General features: G+C 38.8%; 1 protein-coding gene across 5 annotated transcripts; it reads left to right on the top strand.

Annotated features, from left to right (window-relative positions):
• Positions 1–468: 468 nt before the first annotated feature.
• uso1 (USO1 vesicle transport factor) lies at positions 469–20,933 on the top strand. 5 transcript variants are annotated; one of them, XM_080028718.1, is made up of 26 exons: positions 469–691; positions 2,444–2,530; positions 3,338–3,402; positions 3,747–3,823; positions 4,642–4,695; positions 5,606–5,706; positions 6,103–6,205; positions 6,314–6,369; positions 7,129–7,249; positions 7,615–7,793; positions 8,122–8,262; positions 8,427–8,515; positions 8,845–8,999; positions 9,433–9,638; positions 10,312–10,332; positions 13,152–13,262; positions 14,117–14,235; positions 14,687–14,868; positions 15,407–15,528; positions 15,990–16,128; positions 16,548–16,714; positions 17,053–17,118; positions 17,727–17,825; positions 18,045–18,140; positions 18,525–18,740; positions 19,634–20,933. In XM_080028718.1, exons 1-26 carry the CDS (start codon positions 626–628, stop codon positions 19,706–19,708), a joined length of 2,913 nt encoding a protein of 970 aa, XP_079884844.1. In that variant the 5' UTR covers positions 469–625; the 3' UTR covers positions 19,709–20,933. The 5 variants fall into 5 exon arrangements, with proteins under 5 accessions (XP_079884844.1, XP_079884846.1, XP_079884845.1 ...); XM_080028720.1 differs by lacking the exon at positions 4,642–4,695; XM_080028719.1 differs by lacking the exon at positions 10,312–10,332.
• Positions 20,934–22,731: the final 1,798 nt, after the last annotated feature.

Raw genomic sequence — 22,731 nt, 5'->3', positions numbered from 1 at the left:
GAACTCTGTACAGTAGATACATTACATTTTGTATGTCATTATTATAATATCAATATAATTATTATAACATTGTTCATAAATAAGAAAATGGTATCCAAAAGTAGTTGTCGCTGGCTGCCTTTGGTGTAAGTGTACCAAATTTTATGCATACAATGAATAATTGATATGGTTATCTGCACCACTATAGTTTAATTACATGTTGTTCACTCCTCCCTAAATCTGGTTTTAATGAAGCCTAATGTTTACTTTCATTTTCAAATAGCCTACCATGAACAAGGGTTCTGTATTGCTAAATTTGGATTTATGATTGTAAAACTTTTATAGAATGAATAATTATAAAATTGATTACATATAATCCCTTAGTTGTTTTATTATTGTTATTGCCCTTTAAAATAACTGATACAAGGAACTGCTGATCAGCCACGTCTCGCCACGTCTGCGCGCATGCGCATTGATCTATCACTTGTTCCGGGGTCGGTCAGTCAGTGTGAAAAATAATCAACATTTAGTGCCTTTTTTCCTTTTCCATTCGCGTATTTATTGCACGGACCTTTGAAGGGGGAGTCTGCAGGTTGTTTCCGAGGAGTTACGCTTTGAATCGGGCACCGAGAGGACGTCTGTAGAGATGAACTTCTTCAGAGGAGTGATGGGGGGCCAGGCAACCGGGCCGCAGCCCACAGGAGCGGACACGGTAGGGAACCAGCCCGGCTAGCTTAGGCTAGCTGCGGTTAGCTCTCACTTCCACCGCTGTGTGTCTGACAAACACACAATATGCACACGTCAACAATATAACATGCGTTTACAACGAGGGTTAACTTGGTTATCCAAATATAAAAAAAACACCCACAATGACACGTTAAGAAGCTGGGGCCTCCATAAATTAGAACAAGGAGCTAGTCAGAATGCTAATAAGCTAACGTAGCATATGTGTCAGTCAGCAGTTGGGCTGTCTTTGACGTTTCTGCTGTTTTCCCACGCGCAGCTATTATGAATGGGCGTAAAACAGACTGTACGGAATATCGGAAAGCTTCAGCTGTCAGTCACTCAATCAAGATCTTCCTACAATATCTGGATTTACATACAACCTCCAACAATACAGAAGCTTATTATGAATACTCACGTCCATAGTCAAAGACAATTTAGCTACTGGTATGGTAAAACATGAGAAATATGCCTTATTCTTGTCACTTATAAACGTGAAACTAACTATACATTTACTTATCGATCATCTGATAATTGATCACTCAATCAGCTAATTAATTGGAATTCATTTAAACGAAAGGGGAAAGTGGAGACTGTTGAGGCATTATTACTTTCTTATCCCATTTTTAATATTAAAGAAAAAATATATTACAGAATTGTATCTAACTTTATCGTTTTGTATCACGTGTTTTAATTCTATCTTATCTTGTAATGTCATTCTCTCCCTGTTTTTTTATGATAATTCCATTTCTATATTAATATGAAGGACTATTTAATATCTATGTTGTAAAGCACTCTAAAGTAACTGAATAACCGCAGACCAGCCAAACAGACCCGGGCACTGGTCAATCAGCGGAAAAAACAATACAATAAAACAGTATTAAATAAATGCAACATAGATAAACAAACAGTCTCATCACCATGTCCCAGCCTCAAGGTGACATCTTCAAATCGCTTGTTGTTCAGCTCCTAAACATATTCAAGGTCTGGTGATATATCTAGAAAATGTATAAAGAAAAGGTATAATCCAGTCAATATAAGATGCATGTAGATTGTCTGTAGCATTATTCTGTTTGTAGGTTCCTCCTGATGGTATTGCAGTAGTGTAAAGCAACACAAGCAGGTCTTTCCTGTAATTGGTTTTAGTTTACTGGGAGAGGCGTCTCGTCCCTCCTGCAGATTGCACAATAGATTCTTAATGTCAGCGCTGTTTTCTCACTCCTGGTATTTATTTATTTGTTTGTTTGACCTTTTATTTAGACCTGGAACTGAAGTCCCATTGAGACCTGGCCAAAGTAGCGTCTTGCAACCATACTAAAACAACATAATAGTACAACAATCTGCAATATAAACAGAGGAACAGCTAATCAAACACAGTTGCCTCTCAAGAAAAACACCTGCATGCCGCTATAACTACGTTCTTTATGATGCCCTCAAATTCATCAATGGGTATAAACTGCATCCAATTTAAAATCTGTTTGCATTTTATTAGACGTCCAGGGTGATTTTTAAAGAGTAACTAAACATTTCATATCTCTCCTTTGGTTGTGACCATGTTTACCAAAGAAAATGTTTTTTATTCTTTGTTTTATTTGAATATGTGTTAGTATGATCCTATGTAAACTATAAAACACACACATCAGTCCCCATTAAGACATAAACATGCAGGAATATTCTCTTGTATACGAGGCAGAAGGGTAAACAAACTAATAATGATTATTCAAATTTCCTATTGACACAGATCCAGAAGTTGTGTGACCGTGTTGCCTCCTCGACTCTGCTGGAAGACCGCAGAGATGCTGTCAGGGCTCTGAAGTCCCTCTCTAAGGTAAAGTATGAAGGCAAAGCTATTAGAAACAGGAGCAATAGAAATACATACAAATGTGGGGCGCTCCGGTGGCGTAGTGGATAGAGCGGCGTGCGGATCATGTTGGCCCAGGCCTCGTTTCAGTGGTTGTGGGTTCAAACCCGACCCGTGGACCTTTACTGCAGCATGTCATCCTCCCTCTCTCTCTCTCTCTCCCCATTTCAACTCTGTACTATCAAATAATCTTTAAAAGAAATACATACAAATGCTAGTTTTTTTTTTAGGTACATCCGGCTAAAAGTAATGATGCCCAATACAACAGGCAAATATTTGGTGTTGTTGATTTTACTTTATGATAATTTTTGAGTTTCTGCTGAATAGTGTTGAGTGTGTGTACAATATCCTAGTAACACCTCTCATGTAAGGCAATAAAAGCTGAACCTTATAATCTTCAAGGTCGGAATTTATTGTATTGTATTCGACTGCCATATTTTTTTTATCTAGGACGTGATAACTGGCAGCTGAGTGTCTGTACGATGTGGTTTTTGTGTAGATATTTGTGTTAATTTAGTTATATTATTTCTGTTTAAATTATTTAAAAAACAGGGTTTCTTGTTACACAGAGCTTTTTGACATAAAATACATAAAAAAAAAATTCCAATAAATTTTGAAACGAGGCAAAGTTGTCTTGTCTCGTTGCTCGTGTTGCAAATACTGTTAGTTGACTCCAACAAGTGGTACAGTTACGATGAAGTGTGAGACAGAGTGGTACTAGAGGGGCTGTACAAATAAACTCAACTTCCTTCCTTATTATCTTATCTTATGCAGAAATATCGCATGGAGGTTGCCACACAGGCGATGGATCACTTGATTAACATACTGCAAACTGACAGGTATGTTGATGTTGTAGGTCTTTTGCTTCAATATTTGTCATATTGACCTAAAAAGCGTTATAAAGTAACACCTAGAAGTTTTTTGCTTGTCTTGTTCTTAACCTAAGCTCTGTTAAAAAGTGTACGTATTTATTTTGTCAACACTCTCCTTTCATAGTATGGTCACTGTGCAATATCCATTATTTATAATATTGTGTATTAATTGTCCTTGTTTTAAAAAAAAACATTATCTTTATCTTGTCCATTTTTAAAACAGTTTTATGTGATTTACTGCTGCTACACTGACTGCCTCTAAGACAACAAAGTATCTTGTATTTTATATTGTTTTCCTGCTAATTAAACAGATCGGACTCTGAAATCCTGGGCTACGCTTTGGACACCATGTACAACATCATCTGTAACGATGAGGAGGAGGAGCAAGGTATGAAACCCTCCTTCAAAAGATCAAAAAATAAACCTTAAATTGTTGCATTGTCTTGAGGATAATTCCTCTTCATTGTGTGGCTACAGTAAACATATCAGTCTGCATGTGTAAACTTTAATCCATGTCAACCGGACATCAGTACAATTTGCATTCCCCTCCCCTGTACACTGATAATGACTGCTTGATATAAAGATTCTCGTCTCTCTTCTCTTCCATGTTTTAACCCTACAGATGAATCAGAAGGTAAAACTCTTTGACTGTGCATGATGCCACTCCCCTAACCACCAGCAGCACTTACAAGTTCCTCCTTGTTGGGTTATTGGAAAAGAGCAAATTAAAGGTGGAGTCAGTGATTCTGTTGTCAACGTCACTTTTTGTCCAAAAATCAGTGAATATCTCCTCATAATCCACTACCTGTCTGTACTGTGTGTGTGCGCCAGAAAAAAAAACCTAGTGTTATACACAGCCTGGGCTCTGTAAACTGCTAAGTATGGTGGGACCCCTTTGTTTACATACCAGTTTACAGAGCCTAGGCTGTGTTTTAATACTGTATTTAAAAAAAAAATTAAACAGTACGTACAGGTAGAGGATTGTGAGGAGATATTCACCGAGATATTTCGCTGACTCCACCTTTTTAATAGTCCTGTTTATGCCTCAAACAGCTGATAGAGTTCACGCTGTGTTTTGGCTGTCACGTGGCATGTCTTCACAAGAATCAGTCGTCTGATTCTTCACTTCTTCAGAACTGTAGAAATGAATGCTTCAGCTTCTGGGTGAGGCTTTAAACTTAACTCTCCCCCTCCGTGCCGTCACAGATGCAGTAGCCCAAATCCCTGTCTCAGGGAAACATAAGAATGTTCCCACTCCTGGTCAGTACTGAAGCCACGCTGTCCAATCACTAGTTATAACAATGCTGTTAATTAACTAATCACTAAAATCTGGGTGAAATGCAGAAATCACTGGAAAGTTTTTGGGTGGTGACAACAATGCTTTACTAATACAATCACATCCCCGAACCCTTGCTTTAATATTCTCCTTACTCCTTTGTTTCCCTCACATTTTAATACCTGGTTGATTTTGCAAAGTTGTGGTGAAATTATATTGTATGTTTTGTTTGTTTCCTAAGTGTTTTTAGTTTTAGTTCACCCAAATTACAAAAAAAAAAATTCTCACCCTTCTGTGTTTTGTTTGGTTATCTGTGGGTTGTTAGTAGCAGGGGCAGTTCTTGAAAAACGTTAGGTGTTTTTGGGCCGTAGGAACCATTTAATAGTTCTAAGAACCTCCAGGTTTTAATCAAATTCAATTGAGTTTTAATGTTTCCATAAGGCATTCTGGCGAGATTACTTAATTTTTGCATTAAAAATGTCGGGTGGAAACGTGGTAAGTGTGTCAGTGTTGTCAGTGTCCCACATTAATTGTTTTAATAGTAACCCTTCTGAGCTCTCTGATCCAACTCTCCCCTCGTGTGTTTGTGTGTGTCATCCTTTAGTTTTCCAGAAGGCCTGTTCACAAGTATCACCCTGAGCACAAGCACATATCTTGATTGGATTCAAATAATAAAAAGTCATTATTTAATAGCAAAAAAATCACCATTCATATTTTTTGATTAATATTTAATAATAATATTATAATTGACAGAAATTACAGTTCTAATAACGATCGCTTTCTAACTCGGGCTGATTAATGTGAACAAACCAACCTGATCCCTCACTAGACTCATAACTCCTGCGGTGGAGTTTATTGAAGAAGTAACTCATTTCATTTGAAATCTCTTGTCAGATGAAAATGCCCAGAAGCAGATGGACGACCTTGGAGCCCAGTTCACTGAAGCGTTCATTCAGGATCCAGAACACATAACGCTGGTTCTCAGTCTGTTGGAGGTACTGAGCTGGTTCTACTCTATCGGAACCACGTCTGCGTTATTTTATATGTAGGGTTCCGAATCCTAAGCAGTATGGAAAAGTATGAAATTCATTTTGAGTCATTTCTGGATAAGTATGAAAAAAAAAAGAAAATATTTGTATATTCCAGAATATTGCCCCTACTCTCCAAAAACTCATCTGGCATCTGAATACAAATAGTAAGACCCCTGTTAACTTGTTAGCATCTAACTATTTGTATTCAGGTACCAAATATGGACTGAAAAATCTACTGAAAATCCTGGAAATTTTATCTGGAAAAGTATTGAATTTTGAAATGGAAAATGTGTAGGTAGGAACCCTGTATACGTTTTAAAAAACTGCCTGACATACTAATGCATTGAATGTGATTTTCAGGAGTTTGACTTCCATGTGCGTTGGCCGGCGGTTAAGTTACTCACGGCTCTGCTGAAGAACCAGTGTACCCCGGTCCAGGGAATCATCCTGGTCAGCCCCATGGGTCAGTTACCTCACTCCACAACTGATCAAACTTGTTTTGTAACGCCAGGGTTTCACTCAGGAACTGCACCTGCCTTTTTTAAATAGCCCTTTACTTGTGTGTCCACAGGTGTCTCTAGATTGATGGATCTGTTGGCAGACTCTAGAGAAGTCATTCGCAATGATGTGAGTACTTGTTCTGTTTAAGCTTACGTTCTGTTATAAACCCTCTACGAAAGCCTCTGAAACTAAAACGTTCAGACCAACTTTAGCTCTGCGTGAAAAAACCCGCCCTCTCATTGATTTGAATGAGGCTGATCCGGCAATGCAGTGGTATTTCCAACAATGATTGCTGAGGCACAGAACGGCAGGCAAAACAGTAGCACCTCTTGCTCAACCTTTCCTGCTACACTACGTGAACTCACCTGGCTGTGTTGGCCAATCACACACATTCCTTTTCTAACATTTCTGCTGCAGTGAAGTCTTCAAACCCACAGACTTGTTAATCAAACTGGATGTTCTGGATCCTATTTCCTGTTGCACCGGTACCTTAAACAACACACAACCCCCTGCATTGTTTTAACGAAGGGCTGAACATTTTCTTAGTGTTACAGGTCTTTTTGTCAAGACACTGAAGTATGAATTAATAAATTATTATGAAAGGAATATGTTTGCCTATCCTGCATAATCCATTAGATAACAATGAAAATTCACTTGAATAAAAATGGAAAAAAATTTAATAAATTCACTGTAATCATTCATTCATTTACATTTGAGTAATTATCCATTGCTTTTTTGAAACTCAACAGAGAGCGACACAATTCCTGCCTAAGACCTTTCCATGGCTTAACACATCTGTATTTTACATTTGTTCTCCTTTAAGTATACATGTGTTGCTCCTACAAACAGATTTTCATGGTGTCTTGTTTTGTTTACTTCCAACAGGGTTTGCTGTTGCTCCAGCAGCTGACCAAAAGCAACGCTGCCATCCAGAAAATTGTGGCATTTGAAAACGCCTTTGAGCGTCTTCTAGACATCATCACAGAAGAGGGCAGCAGTGACGGAGGTAAAAGGATTTTGATATTCAACGCAGAACTTTACAACAATCAAGCTTCTTGTATTTTCTGTCATTTTAAAGGGGTTTCGAAGGAACTTTCAGTTTGTTAATTTTACTGTTTTTACTACCCCAGCTGTTGTTTCTGGGTGAGCGTATACCCATGACAAACGCATTAAGGAAAACATATATAAAAATAGCATTCTTCTTTTATTTCCGATGGTCTCGTTTGCTGTTACGTGTACTTTATCATCATCAGAGGAAAAATTAGACTGTTTCAGAAATATTTAAAAGTTCCTCGTAGCTACTTTAAAATTGTGCGATCATTGTTTTTCTTGTGAAATAAGTTTGACGTATATCCTTTTCGTTCTGTGCAGGTATTGTGGTGGAAGACTGTTTGCTGCTGCTGCTCAACCTGCTCAGAAACAACAGCTCCAATCAGAACTTCTTCAAAGAGGGCTCGTACATCCAGAGGATGAAGCCCTGGTTTGAGGTCGGGGACGATAACTCCGGCTGGTCGGCTCAGAAAGTCACCAACCTCCACCTCATGCTGCAGGTAACGCAGGGCACACATGGTGAACTGTTAATTCAATCTTTGTCTATGGCTTTTGGTTTAGTTTTAACCTGATATGCCCTTACTATTAAAGGCTTTTAAAGTATCTTTGGCTCTGTGTTAATGTGCCTGAAGTAAGCCTCAGTTATTCCTTTTTATGTTGTTGATTTAATCTGTTTGCAAATTAAACAATCAGAGCAATGGGCTGTTGTTGTTGCTCAAATTGGAGCCGGACCGATTAAATCTGCTGATTATATAATCATCATTAAAAATTTAAATAGGCCAAAAAATGTAAGTGGGCTAAAATCCTGCCCATTGCTCTTGTTCCCAGTTGGTGCGCGTCATGGTGTCTCCGGTGAACTCTCCGGGAGCGACGGCCAGCTGTCAGAAGTCCATGTACCAGTGTGGTTTGCTGCAGCAGCTGTGCACCATTCTCATGGCAACAGGAGTGCCTGCTGACATTCTCACTGAGGTAATAATATATTGCATTTATAAAGCGCTTTTCTAGAAACTCAAAGTCGGTAATTAAAAGCAAATACTGTACGAGCAAATACTGAGAACATTAGTTGCTCATCAGAAGACTAGGTTCCTTTTTGAAGCTGCATTCAAATGTGAGTTTTAATGACTTTCTTCCAGACAATCAACACTGTATCGGAGGTCATCAGAGGCTCACAGATCAACCAGGATTACTTTGCATCGGTCAACGCTCCTTCAAACCCACCAAGGTGAGACACAAAAACGCTGAACCAAGTCACTGTAAAAGAAAATATATATAATAAAAACATTAAAAAAAGCCAGGAGACCGGGGTATTTACTCAAATGTTCTAAATCAAAGATTGATATAACCTGATAAAAAACTTGGGGGAAAAATAGTGTTTTTTAAAGTTTTTGATTAAGTTGATTAAACATTTTAAAATGATCAGATGTGTTCCTCCACAAAATAATAAAATACATCTGAGAGACGAACCAAATTTTTTGTTCGACAGTGGCCCTAATACTCCGTTGTACAAATCCATCTGCTAATAATAATAAAAGTTCCTTCATCTCTTTATAGACCAGCCATTGTGGTGCTGCTCATGTCCATGGTGAACGAGCGACAGCCGTTCGTGCTCCGCTGTGCCGTGCTCTACTGCTTCCAGTGTTTCCTCTACAAGAACCAGAAAGGCCAGGGGGAGATCGTGGCTACGCTGCTGCCCTCAACTATTGATGGTCAGTTACCAAGTTGTGGAATCTTAAAGTTAGATAAATGGCCTTTAAAGGTTGAGTAAGTGATTCTGGCGAACGCTTGTTATTAAAATAATTGTATATAATAATTAAAATGACCATACTGTTTGTGTGCTGGAAAAAACATTCAGTGTTAATACAGTTATAATACAGAGCCTAGGCTGTGTATTTATACCAGATTTCTTCAGTGCCCGCTGTACAAAAAGTTAGCGGATCGTGAGGAGATATTCACTAATTTTGACAAATAGTGAATTTGACAACAAGCATTCTCCAGAATCACTGACTCCACCTTTAAAGACATATGGACTACTGTTTATACTACCTAATACCTCTAGCTTTATTTTATTTTATTTGTGTACAGTTGTTAATTTACATTTTTCGCTCACCTTTCTCTCCCCCCCCCCCCCCCCCCCCCCAGCCAACTCCATCTCAGCGGGCCAGTTGCTGTGTGGAGGCCTGTTCTCCGCTGACTCTCTGTCTAACTGGTGCGCGGCGGTGGCTCTGGCCCACGCGCTGCAGGATAACCTGACCCAGAAGGAACAGCTGCTCAGGGTCCAACTGGCCACCAGTCTGGGGAAACCGCCCGTGTCTCTACTGCAGCAGTGCACCAACATACTCTCACAGGTAGGACACACTCACACTCACACACACTCACACTCACACTCACACTCACACTCACACACACTCACACTCACACACTCACACTCACACTCACACACAGAAACACACACACATGGGCAACTGTTCTACTGTTGGAGTGAAGGAGATGCTAATAGGTTGTAGTAATAATAAGAAGAAGAATAAACTTTATTTGTTTAACACCTTTCATACAAGAAATGCAGCTCAGAATGCTTTACGATGATTCAATTACAAGCATTTTGAGCTTCACATTAAAATAGACCTGAGATGAACATAGAGTTGACAATAATAGTTAAATACAAGTAAGATCAAATAGATTTGACATACAAAGTGATAAGTGCTGCAAAGAAATCAAAGCATTAAAAAAAATCAACTAAGTAAGTAGAAAGGTATTTTAAAGCATTAAATTATGGACCCAAAAAATATTAAATCAGTGAATACATAAGAAAAGTCATTTAAAAACAGCATGTGTTACTCCATGCATATTTGACGAGGTGTTAGATGAAAAGACATGTTTCAGTGTGCCATTTAGAAATGATGTGCTGCTATTATGTGTGTCTGAAAAGACAGAGGGATAGATTTGGCAAATAAACCAACGTTAATACTGAAGTGTCAACATCAGTGATTAGAACAATGTCACGTTATTGTGGTTTTACAGGGAGATAAGATCAACCGGCGGGTAAGTAACGTGTGGTGTGTGTACTTTGTCTGTGTGTGTTTGAGTGTTGGAGGCAGCTATGCTGGTTATTTTGGCTTGGCATTTGTAGTAGGGGTCTTGTTGTTGGCCCGAGTGTTGGGGGATCTTCCCTTTTTAACTCCTTACTACCACTTCTTTGTTGCTAGCTTACAGCTGTGATCCAGTTATTCTTCATGCCTCTTCATGGAAGACGTTATCTTCGGCACTGTGTAGATGCTAATGTACGAGCAGGAGCATAGACAGCTATAGTCGCATGAAATACGTCCATGCGCACAACGGACATTTGATAAAAGGTTGCAGAAGGGTTCACGTTGGTCTGATGTGGAAGAAGAATTTTTGCTGCATAATTGACTGGATGAAAATATTGAAAAAAACGATCAGATACAAATGCGCCCCAAACCCTAAACCTGGGCGTATTAAGACGTAGTGACGTTTTGGCAACAAGCAATCATGCCTATGCCCGGATCTTTTGAAGCAGTCTAAGTGCAGGCCGGTCCTGGCCAGAGGGGGAGGAGGGACGGGGGACAAACGCGCTGACGCATGGTACAGATCAACCGGGCCAAGAGTGAGTGCGCCATCAGGGACTGGTTTAAAAAAAAAAGTGAAAATACGAAAGAGGAATTAGGGGAAAGGACAGAAGCTGTTTTTTTTGTGTCTTATCTCCGCTGATGTCTTCTTAAAACCTATTTTGACCTTGGACTGTTTGCCGTGCTGCGAGCCCCTTATCTCTCTGCTCAGGAAGTGTGAAGCTGCAGCAGCTTTTGGGCCTTTTCCTGTCTGAGGTTTCCAGTCTTGATTTCTTACTTGCATGAAAACCTGCTTACAAATGCACTGTGCAGGACATAAGAGATTTATACTTTATATTTACAAGGATTTTTAGTTTTCCCTGTGGATTCAGTTTCCATTTTAGTGATGCTTATTCAGCCATACTTAACCAGCCCTTTTGATCTTCCTGGAAGTGACTGGGTTTGTGTCAATAGTGCGCCTGCGATAGTAGTCTTTGGCAGCAGGCTAAAATGCATGAACCTCTATGCACCGTCCTCCTGGTGAATCTCCCTGTTATCAGTTGACAAACATTTATTGTTTTCAGCTAGCTCGGTCTCAAGTCAGCTGACCAGGTCTGATCGACGAAATATTGCATTTCCAGTCGGGCAGTAGGCAAAAGCAGAGAGGTCTTTGCAAACTCAATTTTGGAGATGAAAATGTGTCCTTCTTTGATGCCTGAAATGTCTGGAAAATGGTTTTGCAAAATGGGTGAATGGACAATAGACTGTATGGTATGGAATCACCCTTAAAGGAGAGGGTGGAGGGCTCGATGTATAACTCTTTTTAGAAGCAGACAACAGCCATTAAGCTGTTACTTTAAAGGTTTAATGACGAGATTTTGTTTTAACCGCCCACACAAGTACTTACATAGGTACGGTAAAGCACTTGATTTTTCTTGCTGAGGTTAATATTTGTTCATTTAAAAACTTGTGGTCATTTTCCTGTCTTTTGTTTTTCCTCTTCATTTTTTGCATTACCATTTGGAGGCTAAATCTGAAAAGGTGAATTTGTAAGTTGTTGTAGTATGGATTGCCGATAAGTTTTATTGCCCACACCTTCATTGCTTAGATCTCCATACTTAGTCTATTTTGTATGGAGAGAAGAGATCTGCTCTTAAGGTGTTATGTGCATTAAGTGCTAATGCAGCAGCCTTAAGCTACATTATAAAGTCTACACACCTCTGCACTGTGCTTTAAATGTCATCCTCTTACACACCAACTCCATGAAAATCTTTTAATTTTTTCTACAGTTAAATTAAATACATTCTTCCAAAACTAACTGGTTTTTATGTGTTAAAGAGTAAAGACTATCTAGATTACGGTCTATTGTAGATTTTAAAACCTCCTTAGCTGCTTCTCAAAGCTGTTTTCATGGACATGCATGATCATTTTTTATACCGCATTTTAATTTTTTAAAGTTCCTTTTTTATAATTAAAAAGCACATTTAGCTGTTTGTTTTTGCATGTGCTAATAGCTGGAAATACAGTTAAAATTTGAATTATTATGATTTTCTGACATTTTAATTGTAAATCATCAAATCACTCACAGAAGGAATTGATTGAAAGTTGTGAATCGTTGAATACCTTGTTTTTGGAGGTAAAGATGAGAGTTTCTTAGGCTTTATTAAGATTTATTAATACACAAATGCTTGCTTCTGTTTACTTTGTTTGAATTTACTCAATGTATTCATTTCATTTTGACTGTCACAGTGTTCTGTTTGTAATAACCTCATTAACTACTAATGGTTGATGTGATTGAAGTGGTCTGTGCTCCTAATTAACTTTCTCCTGGTTTTTTTGTGAGAATGAGGGGAAAATGTGGCTAATTGTTGTCAACAAAATGAATGCTTGTTTTAACACCAAGCTTCATTCAAGCCCTGTGTTGCCATTTGATCACTCATACTGTTTACTTTCTTTTCCCTGTTTGAATACATTGTCATTAACTTTGTTTGATTTCTTGATTATATCATTCAGCAATTACTTGTTCTTTAATGAAGAAATCGCTTTACTAATATCTTTGACCAGGGTTCAAATGTGTATTAATTGTAATACTAGTTGCCATTCTGATACCAGTTATCCTCATGTGCAATGATAAACATTTACCTTTATTTATCAACGGGGTCTTTATATTATAAACTCAAAATCTTTGAATATCTCATAGGATAACACACATTTGGTCTACCTTGCCATTCTATTGTCCTGTAAGTGTATGAAGTGTATGCTGACATTTCTCTTGTTTTCTCCTGTGCTCCTCAGGGCAGTAACGTGCAGACCAGGGTGGGCCTCCTCATGCTGCTGTGCACATGGATCAACAACTGTCCCATCGCCGTCACACACTTTCTACACAACCAGGAAAACGTGCCATTTGTATCCTTAAAAGCTTGGAAGACCCATACGCAGATTTCATTACAATAACTGTCTTTATGTAGTCATAGCTTTGTTAACAAACTGTTACCTTAACTTTACTATGACTTTGTATTTTCATATTTAAAGGCCTACTTCACCGGTTGGAATATGAAGGTGTATTGAACTCGGAGATCCTATGAAGTATAAATGTGCAAAAAAAATTGAAATCGGATCATCCTAGCCTGAGAAAAGGTAGAAAGAGTGTTTTATGGTCTCACTGTCTAACCCTACATTTCTCTTTCTGTGATGTCACAATGCCTTTTCTCAGGCTAGGATGATCCGATTTCAATTTTTTTTGCACATTTATACTTCATAGGATCTCCGAGTTCAATACACCTTCATATTCCAACCGGTGAAGTAGGCCTTTAAGTTATAACTTTTAAGGAATTCACTTTGAAATGTGAAAGCAAAACTAATTTTATCAATGAGAATGGGCACATCATATTCTCTCAGGTTGTGCTGCTGCAGTTAATCGAAATTTTCGTCGTTTTCAAGTCGCAGGAAGGTGCAATACATGCATGTGTCAAAATATAGTAATCTACAAACTTAAGAAAACATCTTTATTTGGGACAGATTCCCACAACAATCACACCATAATCATTTTAATGTATGCTGGTATTTAAAAAAAAAATTATGAAAATTTGATTCATTCTGTAAAAGTGATCATTTCTACTAATATCGCAATTTCAATATCGGTCACAAAAATCACTTTGAGATATTTTTCTTCTAAATTGTGCAGCCCTACCCCCAGGTTAAAAACTACTTGTGTGAACTGACTGATTGTTGAATGAATCCTTGACTCAGTGACTGTGTAGCTGACGGCTCAGATCTCAGAGAACCTTGGAGAGGATGAGCGGCTGGTCCAGGGTCTGTGTGCGCTGCTGCTCGGCATCTGCATCTACTACAACGACAACTCGCTGGAAAACTACACCAAGTAAGAGTCAGCGAACACACATTGAAAAAAAATAATATTAATATCCGTTATCCAAATATTATTATAGAATCAATTAATCGTATTTTGTGGGCCAAAATAAATTTACTCAAGAAATCACAGTACTCAATCACATGAACTGCTGTAATCTTAACACCACAATCAACATGCAATTCTTATACATTCAACACATTTGTTGTTGTGTTTTAACATATTTTATACTGATATGGACCTGTGTGTCTGAAATAAAGTTGAATTGAATATCCTTATCCAAAACAAGGGTTTAAGTAATAGAAGGAATCGGTTAATGTTTAAAATATTTTTTTTGTAATCTAACATTTCTGAAATCAGTTAAGGAACATAAATCTGCAGAGCTTAGATCACTTCAATGATATGAACATACAGTAGTGTCTGTCCTGTTTAACACCTGCCATGTCTCCTCTGTCGTCCTCAGAGAGAAGCTAAAGCAGCTGATAGAGAAACGCATCGGCAAGGAGAACTTTGTGGAGAAACTGGGCTTCATCACCAAACACGAGCTGTACTCGCGGGCGGCTCAGAAGCCTCAGCCCGTCTTCCCCTCTCCAGAGCAGATGCTGTTTGACCACGAGTTCACCAAGCTCGTCAAGGAGCTGGAGGGTCAGTTATCCTCATACATACAGTACATCTGTTGATCATTTAATTAAAGGTGGAGTCAGTGATTCTGGAGAATGCTTGTTGTCAAAATCACTTTTCGTAAAAATCAGTGAACAACATGATCCACTTCCTGTCTGTACTGTGTGTGTGTGTGTGTGTGTGTGTGTGTGTGTGTGTGTGTGTGTGTGTGTGTGTGTGTGTGTGTGTGTGTGTGTGTGTGTGCGCTGAAAATAAAACATTCTTCATACACAGCCTAGGCTCCATAAACTGGTATGTTGCTTGCTAGAGTGGACCACTTTTGTTTATATACACTGTATTTACATACCCGTTTACAGAGCCTAGGCTGTGTATTAAGTTAGCACTGTTTGTTTTTCAGTGCACGCAAAGTATGGACAGGTAGCGGATCATGAGGAAATATTCACTGATTTTGTGAAAAAGTGATTTGACAACAGGCTTTCTTCAGAATTGCTGAATCCACTTTTAATCGTTGCAAAGTTTCATGAGGTTTTTAACGTGTTATTTCTCCCGCTGCTCTGAACAGGCGTCATCACCAAAGCCGTTCACAAATCCAGCGAAGACGAGAAGAAGGAAGAGGAGGTGAAGAAGACGTTGGAGAATCACGACAACATCGTCACTCAGTACAAAGAGCTGATCAGAGAACAGGTAAACAGACGAGTGGTTGTGTCATTTTCAGTCTTGCATGTGGTTTTGTGTTTGAAGGTATATACTGTAATGATGTTTATATCTTTTTGTTGTATCCATGTTACAAGATTCATCACTTTAAAAAAAGAAATCAGATTACATCAATCAAATGTATTCCTCCGTAAGATCTTCCCTCCCTCTCAACTACCTGCCCATGAACTTTGAGCCATAAATTTGGTTTACAGTAATGTTAGAAAAAATATATATAAATAAGAATAGAAAATAACATTTATAAAAAATACCAAATTATACAATAACAAAAGACAAAACAAAATCAAGGTACAGTCTCACTTGGTAAATGTAACATTTAATGACATAGGTTGTAAGGATACACATCTCTGGGTGTACAGATGATTTCTGTTATCTTTATATTTGATTGTCATTCTTATTGACTGTGTATGTGTGATCATGTGACTCCTCAGGACGCTCAGATCCAGGAGCTGAAAGAAGAAGTGAAGACCATGTCTCTTCAGACTGAACAGTTTCAGACGACCATCACCCAGCAGCTGTCCCAGATCCAGCAGCACAAAGACCAGTACAACATCCTCAAGCTCAAACTAGGTCAGTTCAACTCTTCAGTTCTGTGTTCCGACCAAGTGCAACTGTTTCATTAAACAAGCTCACAGTTTTTATATCAAAAGTTTGAGTTATTTCGATTTTCTTTAAACTCCTGAATATCAGTTCAGTTTGTGGCTATAAAAATATTTACTGTATCTGGTTGTGTATTTGTGTATATCAACATTCATATGTCTCATATACAAATTTAAACTGTGTGTGTGTGTGTGTGTGTGTGTGTGTGTGTGTGTGTGTGTGTGTGTGTGTGTGTGTGTGTGTGTGTGTGTGTGTGTGTGTGTGTGTGTGTGTGTGTGTGTGTGTGTGTGTGTGTGTGTGTGTGTGTGTGTGTGTGTGTGTGTGTGTGTGTGTGTGTGTGTGTGTGTGTGTGTGTGTGTGTGTGTGTGTGTGTGTGTGTGTGTGTTCAGGTAAAGACAACCAGAGTCTGTCAAACAGCGCGGGCGACGGCTCGCAGGTGAACGGTGTGCAGACAGAGGAACTGGCTCAGCTCAGAGAGGAAGTGGAGGAACTCCGCAGCCAACATACACTGCTCCAGACACAACTCACTGACAAAGACACACTCATCAACACCCTGGTTAGTGTGTGTATGTGTGCGTGTGTCTGTGTGTTTGTGTGTGTGAGAAACAAGGCCATGTCTTTCAATTGTTCTTATCATTGTAAATTGAACATCGGTGTGTTTTTGGACCAATAGTCAAACGAAACAAAACTTTGAAAGAAACTTTGATTGTAACATTTGTTCCAATGTTCAGATTAATGAAAAATATTTAAAAAAAAACTCTTAGCTGCAGCCATATTCTGAATATAATCTTACAAGTTTAGCTATATTTATAGTTCTGATTTTAACCTGTCCATGTGAGAATGAAACACTATGATATCATATTAACATATTGTGTTTTCCCTGTGTAACTGTAGAGGTCGGAGGCGTCGCAGGCAGCAGAAGGTTCAGCTGCAGGAACGGACGACACAGAACTGCTCAAGGTACAAATTTTGTGAAATTTTAACATTATTTAGGTGGAGGCTTCAAATAAGCCCATCGGGTTTTCTGCCTCTCCCTGCACTGTATGTTATTTGTATTCTTTGCCATTCTTTGTGTATGTTTCTTTTTTTAATTGTGCAAATAAATAAAAAAAAAAATAATAATAATTCATAACTGAACAATTCACCTTTCCTCAATTTGATAGATGCCTACGTTTAGTTCACCATAAACCTTTAAAAAGCCTTAGGACCTAGCTCCTAGCAGCGCTTTTCTCAGCCCCAGGTCCACACGTTGCTATCAAGAAAGTTACAAAGTACATTGTGGTGAATCTTTTTGTGATTAACTCAAAATAAAACGTTGTGCTTATATTTATGGTAAGAAAGGAACATTTTATATTTTTTGTGAAAGTGTTGATCATTTATGTGTATTTAATAGTTTTTTTGTTAAGAATGGAAGTATGTGGCACGCTTAAAATATATAAATAAATAGAATATCACTTGAATTTACCTTTTTTAAAACGTCTAACAAAAGCATTTTTTCTTATTATTAGAACCAACATTTATATACCTGTACATGTCATTTTCAAAGTGTGAACCCCTGTGTGTTGCAGGAGTTGGAGGCTCTGCGGTCTCAGGTCCAGTCGCAGTCGGCAGAAATCCACCAGATGAAAACAGAGAGAGACGAGCTACTGAGGAGAGCTGAAGCCGCGGTAACAAATCATCAAGATTCTTATTTTTGAACAACATTTTTCACATTTTTCTTCAGTAATGTTAACTTATTGAACCACCCGCTGGTTTATCTATATTTTTATTCATTCGCTTTTCTAATGTGTATTATGTATTTTGATCTTGCCCCTGTAAAGCACTTTGAATGGCCTTGTGTCTGAATTGTGCTATATAAATAAACTTGCCTTGCCTTGCCTTCTCAGTCTTCGGAGGCGATCTCCGGCTCGGTAGACGTTGCCAAGACGGCAGAGCTAGAGAGCAGACTGGCAGCACAGACGGCCGAGACAGAGAGACTCAAGGTGAGGAGAAGAAACTGTTCAGCTTAATGTCTGTTTGGCATCTCATCACTTTGGCCATACGCATGTCTCCCCACCACTCTCTCTTTTCCTATTTCAACTATGTGCTTGATGCTGTCATATTAAGGGGAAAAAAAAATAATAATTATGGGGAAAAAAATTATCAAATGAATAGTTAAAATAAATGGAAAATACATTTAAAAAAAAACACAATTTAAAAAATAAAATAAAAAAAAGTTTTTTTACAGGGTCAGCGCACAATTTAAAAACAATTGCACCAGAATAAGCTAATAGCTCATGTGCATCTGTTTCACCCTCCCCTTGTCATTGTCTCTGTCTGTGTGTGTGTGTGTGTGTGTCTGTCTGTCTGTCTGTCTGTGTGTTCAGGAGGAGGCAAAGAGCTGGTCCCAGAGCCGGGCGGAGCAGGAGCAGCAGCTAGCCTCGGCCACCAGCAGCGTGGCCATCCTGCAGACGGAGAAGGCCAAGCTGCAGACGGAGGTCCAGGAGTCTAAGAAGGAACAGGACGACCTGCTGATGCTGCTGGCCGACCAGGACCAGAAGATACACAGCCTCAAGCAGAGGCTCAAAGACCTGGGGGAGGCGGTACGCTAACTAGCACTGTTATAGATATATGTTGTTTTTTATTTTTTTTTAACTTTCTTTTATCGGTTTTATGTAGAGTATGGTCAAAGAGAGAGAAAGTTAGAGAAAAAGATATAAAGTGGGGAAATAGATATAATTTTTTTTTTATTAATTGAGAGATTTAATTCTGGACACCTTGTTATAATCTTTGAAAGAGTTATCGTCATAAGATTTCACAGGATGCCTAAAGCTGGAATTATTCTTCTGCAAACATGCACCAAGTCTCTTCGCTCACCATGAAGGAGAGAAGAAGGGGATTATGGGTAACAGTAGGTCGTTGATTATCACAGAGCGAGCTGATTGTTAGAATTTGTCAGGAGGTTGATTCAAAACAGAGGGATGATCTAGTTTAATGTGCTCCATAATGTCTCTTATCAACATAGAGTAGGTAGGAGGTTGAGCCTGTTTCCAGTTCAATAAAAATAAATCCATGTGTTAAAAGGGTTATAAACCTTGCCATAGTCGAAGAGTCCTCTCCCAGTACCACAAATGCAGCCAATAGCTTACAGGTTCTACTCGCATTAGCTTTTTAGCGATTAAAAAAAAACTACAAGCGATGAGATCGAACTACAAACTATGTGTCGATATTCAAGAAATTCAATCAAGTTTCACTGTTTCATTAGACATTATTCATTTGATATTAAGTTGCATACAAAATTGTGAAACATACTGAAGCCCCAGACAGTTTAACTAGTTCACTGTGGTAGTGTTTTTGTTTCAAGATGTCTTGGTCGTGGCTAGTGAACTTTACGATAGAGCAACATTCTCCAGACACATTGCTCAGTGTCCCGCCCACTCAGCAGTGTCCCGTGTGTTTGTTGCTTTAGTTTTAGACTGTGACCCTTTCCTTCCAGGTGGACGATGAAGACGACCTGAGAGACCAAACAGACGACGACTATGAGGAGGGAGAGGAAGAGGAGGATGACTGAGAGAGAGAGAGAGAGGAAGAAAAAACACTGTTTGAAGATAAAGGGAGAGACGGAAGTTTGAGAAAAAGACTTTACAGAAAGGAACCAGAGAAACTGGAGCATAGGACTAATATATTGAAGCAGTTTTCCCTATTCAAGCTGCCATGCTGTCTTCATTTTCCCCCTCGTCACATCACATGTAACTGTTAGTCATATGGCGTTATGTTCAACGTGTTCATTGACAGCTAAGAGATTTGAACTATGTCAGTGCATTTATTCATCTCTGCCACTTTTCTTTTACCATCTGTTAGCGATGGGTTTTACCAGTCTTGTTGTTTATTGTAACGTCACATAGTGCTACTGCTAGCCGGTTCTTTTTGACTCACTAGGCATCTGGAAATTAAAAGGAGGATTTAAAATGTAGCGAAGAAGAGAGAAAAAATGCAACTATAATGAGGTTGATATTATTGTCATTTTATTATACATGCGACGGTGAGGCTTCTTTTTCCCAGCCTGCTTTGCGGCCCTCACCTGATGCACCTGCAACGTGTCACTGTGACGCGCCATGAATTCACTTCCACGCCCCAAATCAGTTTTTACCACGGCGTATTAGAAAACGGATTAAAATATTGAAAGAAATATTGAAAAAAAGGGAGATGGGTATTTTGAGAGAAAAACATTAGTCGGGGAACACATTCAAAATGAAATATAATTTAATGAAGTCATCCATACCAGGCAAACTCCTCGTCTGTAGTCTGATGAAGTTGATCAAATATAAACAGATGTGTTCCTCGACTAAAAAAAGTAAAATGTCAGTTGTTTTTTTTGCATTTTTTCTCTGCGAATATCCAACTTTTTCTTTTTCCGCCCGCAGTTGCCCTCATACTTCGTTTTAGCTGCCCTCACCTGATGCACCCACCTGTAACGTGCCACTGTTCTACACCATGATTTCACCCCCGCGCCCCGATCAGTTCCAGTTCAGTGCGTTACAGTATTATAACACTCAGAGTGGTTCCATTTCACTGTTGACACGGCAACCCGACCGCTCTACAATATGCTGCAAATCACTGACAGAAAAGATGTAAAGACAAAAATGATATTTTTGCAACTTTTTGTCCAGTTTGTGGCATCCAGCTTCTGTATGATATTGTGTAACTTATCGATTTATGAGCCACCTTGGAATGGATAAAGAATCTATCGGCCTGTATGTATGGAGGTATAATTGTAGATAAATTAAATTTTACTAAATCCACAATGAGAATTTTTGTCTTCGTCTTTTTCAGGTTTTTTTTTCACTGGAGATGAATTCACTTTAAATGTATATAGTATCTACTTGTTGAAACAGAATCGAAATGTAGCCAGGAATTTGGCAAAGAACTGACTTGCTTTGATCACAAACATGACGTGGAGGTTTTTACTAGGAAGAAGGTGTCAAGTGACGCCTGCCAAGTTCAGCTCAGGTTACACACCACACACACACACACACACACACACACACACACATGTTCTTCTGTCAACTCCCACACACACACACACACACACAAGTTATGTTGTCATCACACCTGAAACTGAAACATAAACGTGTTGCTATGCTGGACTCGACAGGAAGACTGAGATGAAATATTGATCATTGTTTATCAGCTTTATTGTGAACACACAGGCTGAAACAAGACAGCAGTTATTTACTAGTATTTATATTGATCAATATCTTGTTTGCAGATGTCATTTTCTCTTTGAATAAGAGAGATTTGTGTAACAAAGTACATCCACTCAAGGACTGAACTTAATGCATGAGTAATATAATAATCTAATGATATTCATAAAATATAACATTCACAGGGGACATGTTACTGAAATTGGTACTTTTAATTTTCAATAGTTTTTTCTGATTATACTTTTGCTTTTCCTTAAAGGTGCAGTGTGTAATATGAAATCATCAAGTGGTACAATTCTAGATCACAACGGTTCATCTCTATGGCTCCCGTTCAGAGAAGCAACAGAAATTCTTCAATAATATTCCAGCTGGTAGTTCTGATGGACACAGAGTGGCCAACTGTTCCATTCTGTGTTTCTGTAGAGCTGAAGACATTCCAACCATGACGCTTCAAAAATGGCGGAGCCCATGCCTTGGTATGGTATGGAGAAATATGGAGATATAAGAGACCCTTTCTAAGGGAACAAATAATAATTCTAAAAACCAATTCAGCTATTATCCACTAAATTAAACGTACTTATGGATATAATTATTTTCTACCAAGTCTGCTATGAAAAAAATCTCAAAATTCTACACACTGCAGGTTTAAGTATCTGAATATTGCCTGCTGTCAGTGGTCCCATGATGTGATGTCTGTGTTCCAACACTAGGGGGCGACAAAGGCCTTCAAATAAAGATGTTTAGACCAAACATCACTCAAAAGGACAAACTGTATGTTCTTTAAATTAGTATATGAGGAACGCACAAAGGATGGAAACAAACTCGGGTTACAACAGTTTGAAAGACGTAAATAAACGGATGTTACTGTCATTGTTGATGTCCAACAGCAGTCACCAGTATTTAGGACAAAGACACTGCCTACTTTATCTCACCTGAGAGCTGATAATAGGCTACATTGGATTAATTTAAACATTATTCCAATGTATCCCTCACGTACAGGTTGAACTGCTGAGTTTATCTTCGCCCCTGCCCTTTTTGTTCGCAGTGCCTTGAAAGTGCCATGAACTTCTTCTTCTTCTTCTTCTATCCCATAACCCCGGAGTGTCGTTGGGGCACCACAGACGATCTGTTGACCAGCTCTCTCCATCCCTCTCTGTCCTCGGCAGCTCTCATTGCCTCACTGATTTTCAAGTGAGTCCATTCTCTGATGTTATCTTCCCATCTTGTCTTTTGTCTCCCTCGTCTCCTTCCACCTTGTACGGTTCCTTGCAAGATGGTCTTTGCAAGGCCTGAGGATCTGGTGATGTGTCCGTACCACCTCACTTTCCGTTTTTTAACAGTGGTAAGCAGGTCATCATGTGAGCCGAACTTCCTTGTTTGTGACATGTTG

This window comes from Ammodytes marinus (genome assembly GCF_949987685.1).
Source record: "Ammodytes marinus genome assembly, chromosome: 6".
NCBI lineage: Eukaryota > Metazoa > Chordata > Actinopteri > Uranoscopiformes > Ammodytidae > Ammodytes > Ammodytes marinus.
The sequence above is the reverse complement of the archived record's forward strand: the minus strand, read 5'-3'. Positions and strand labels throughout refer to the sequence as shown.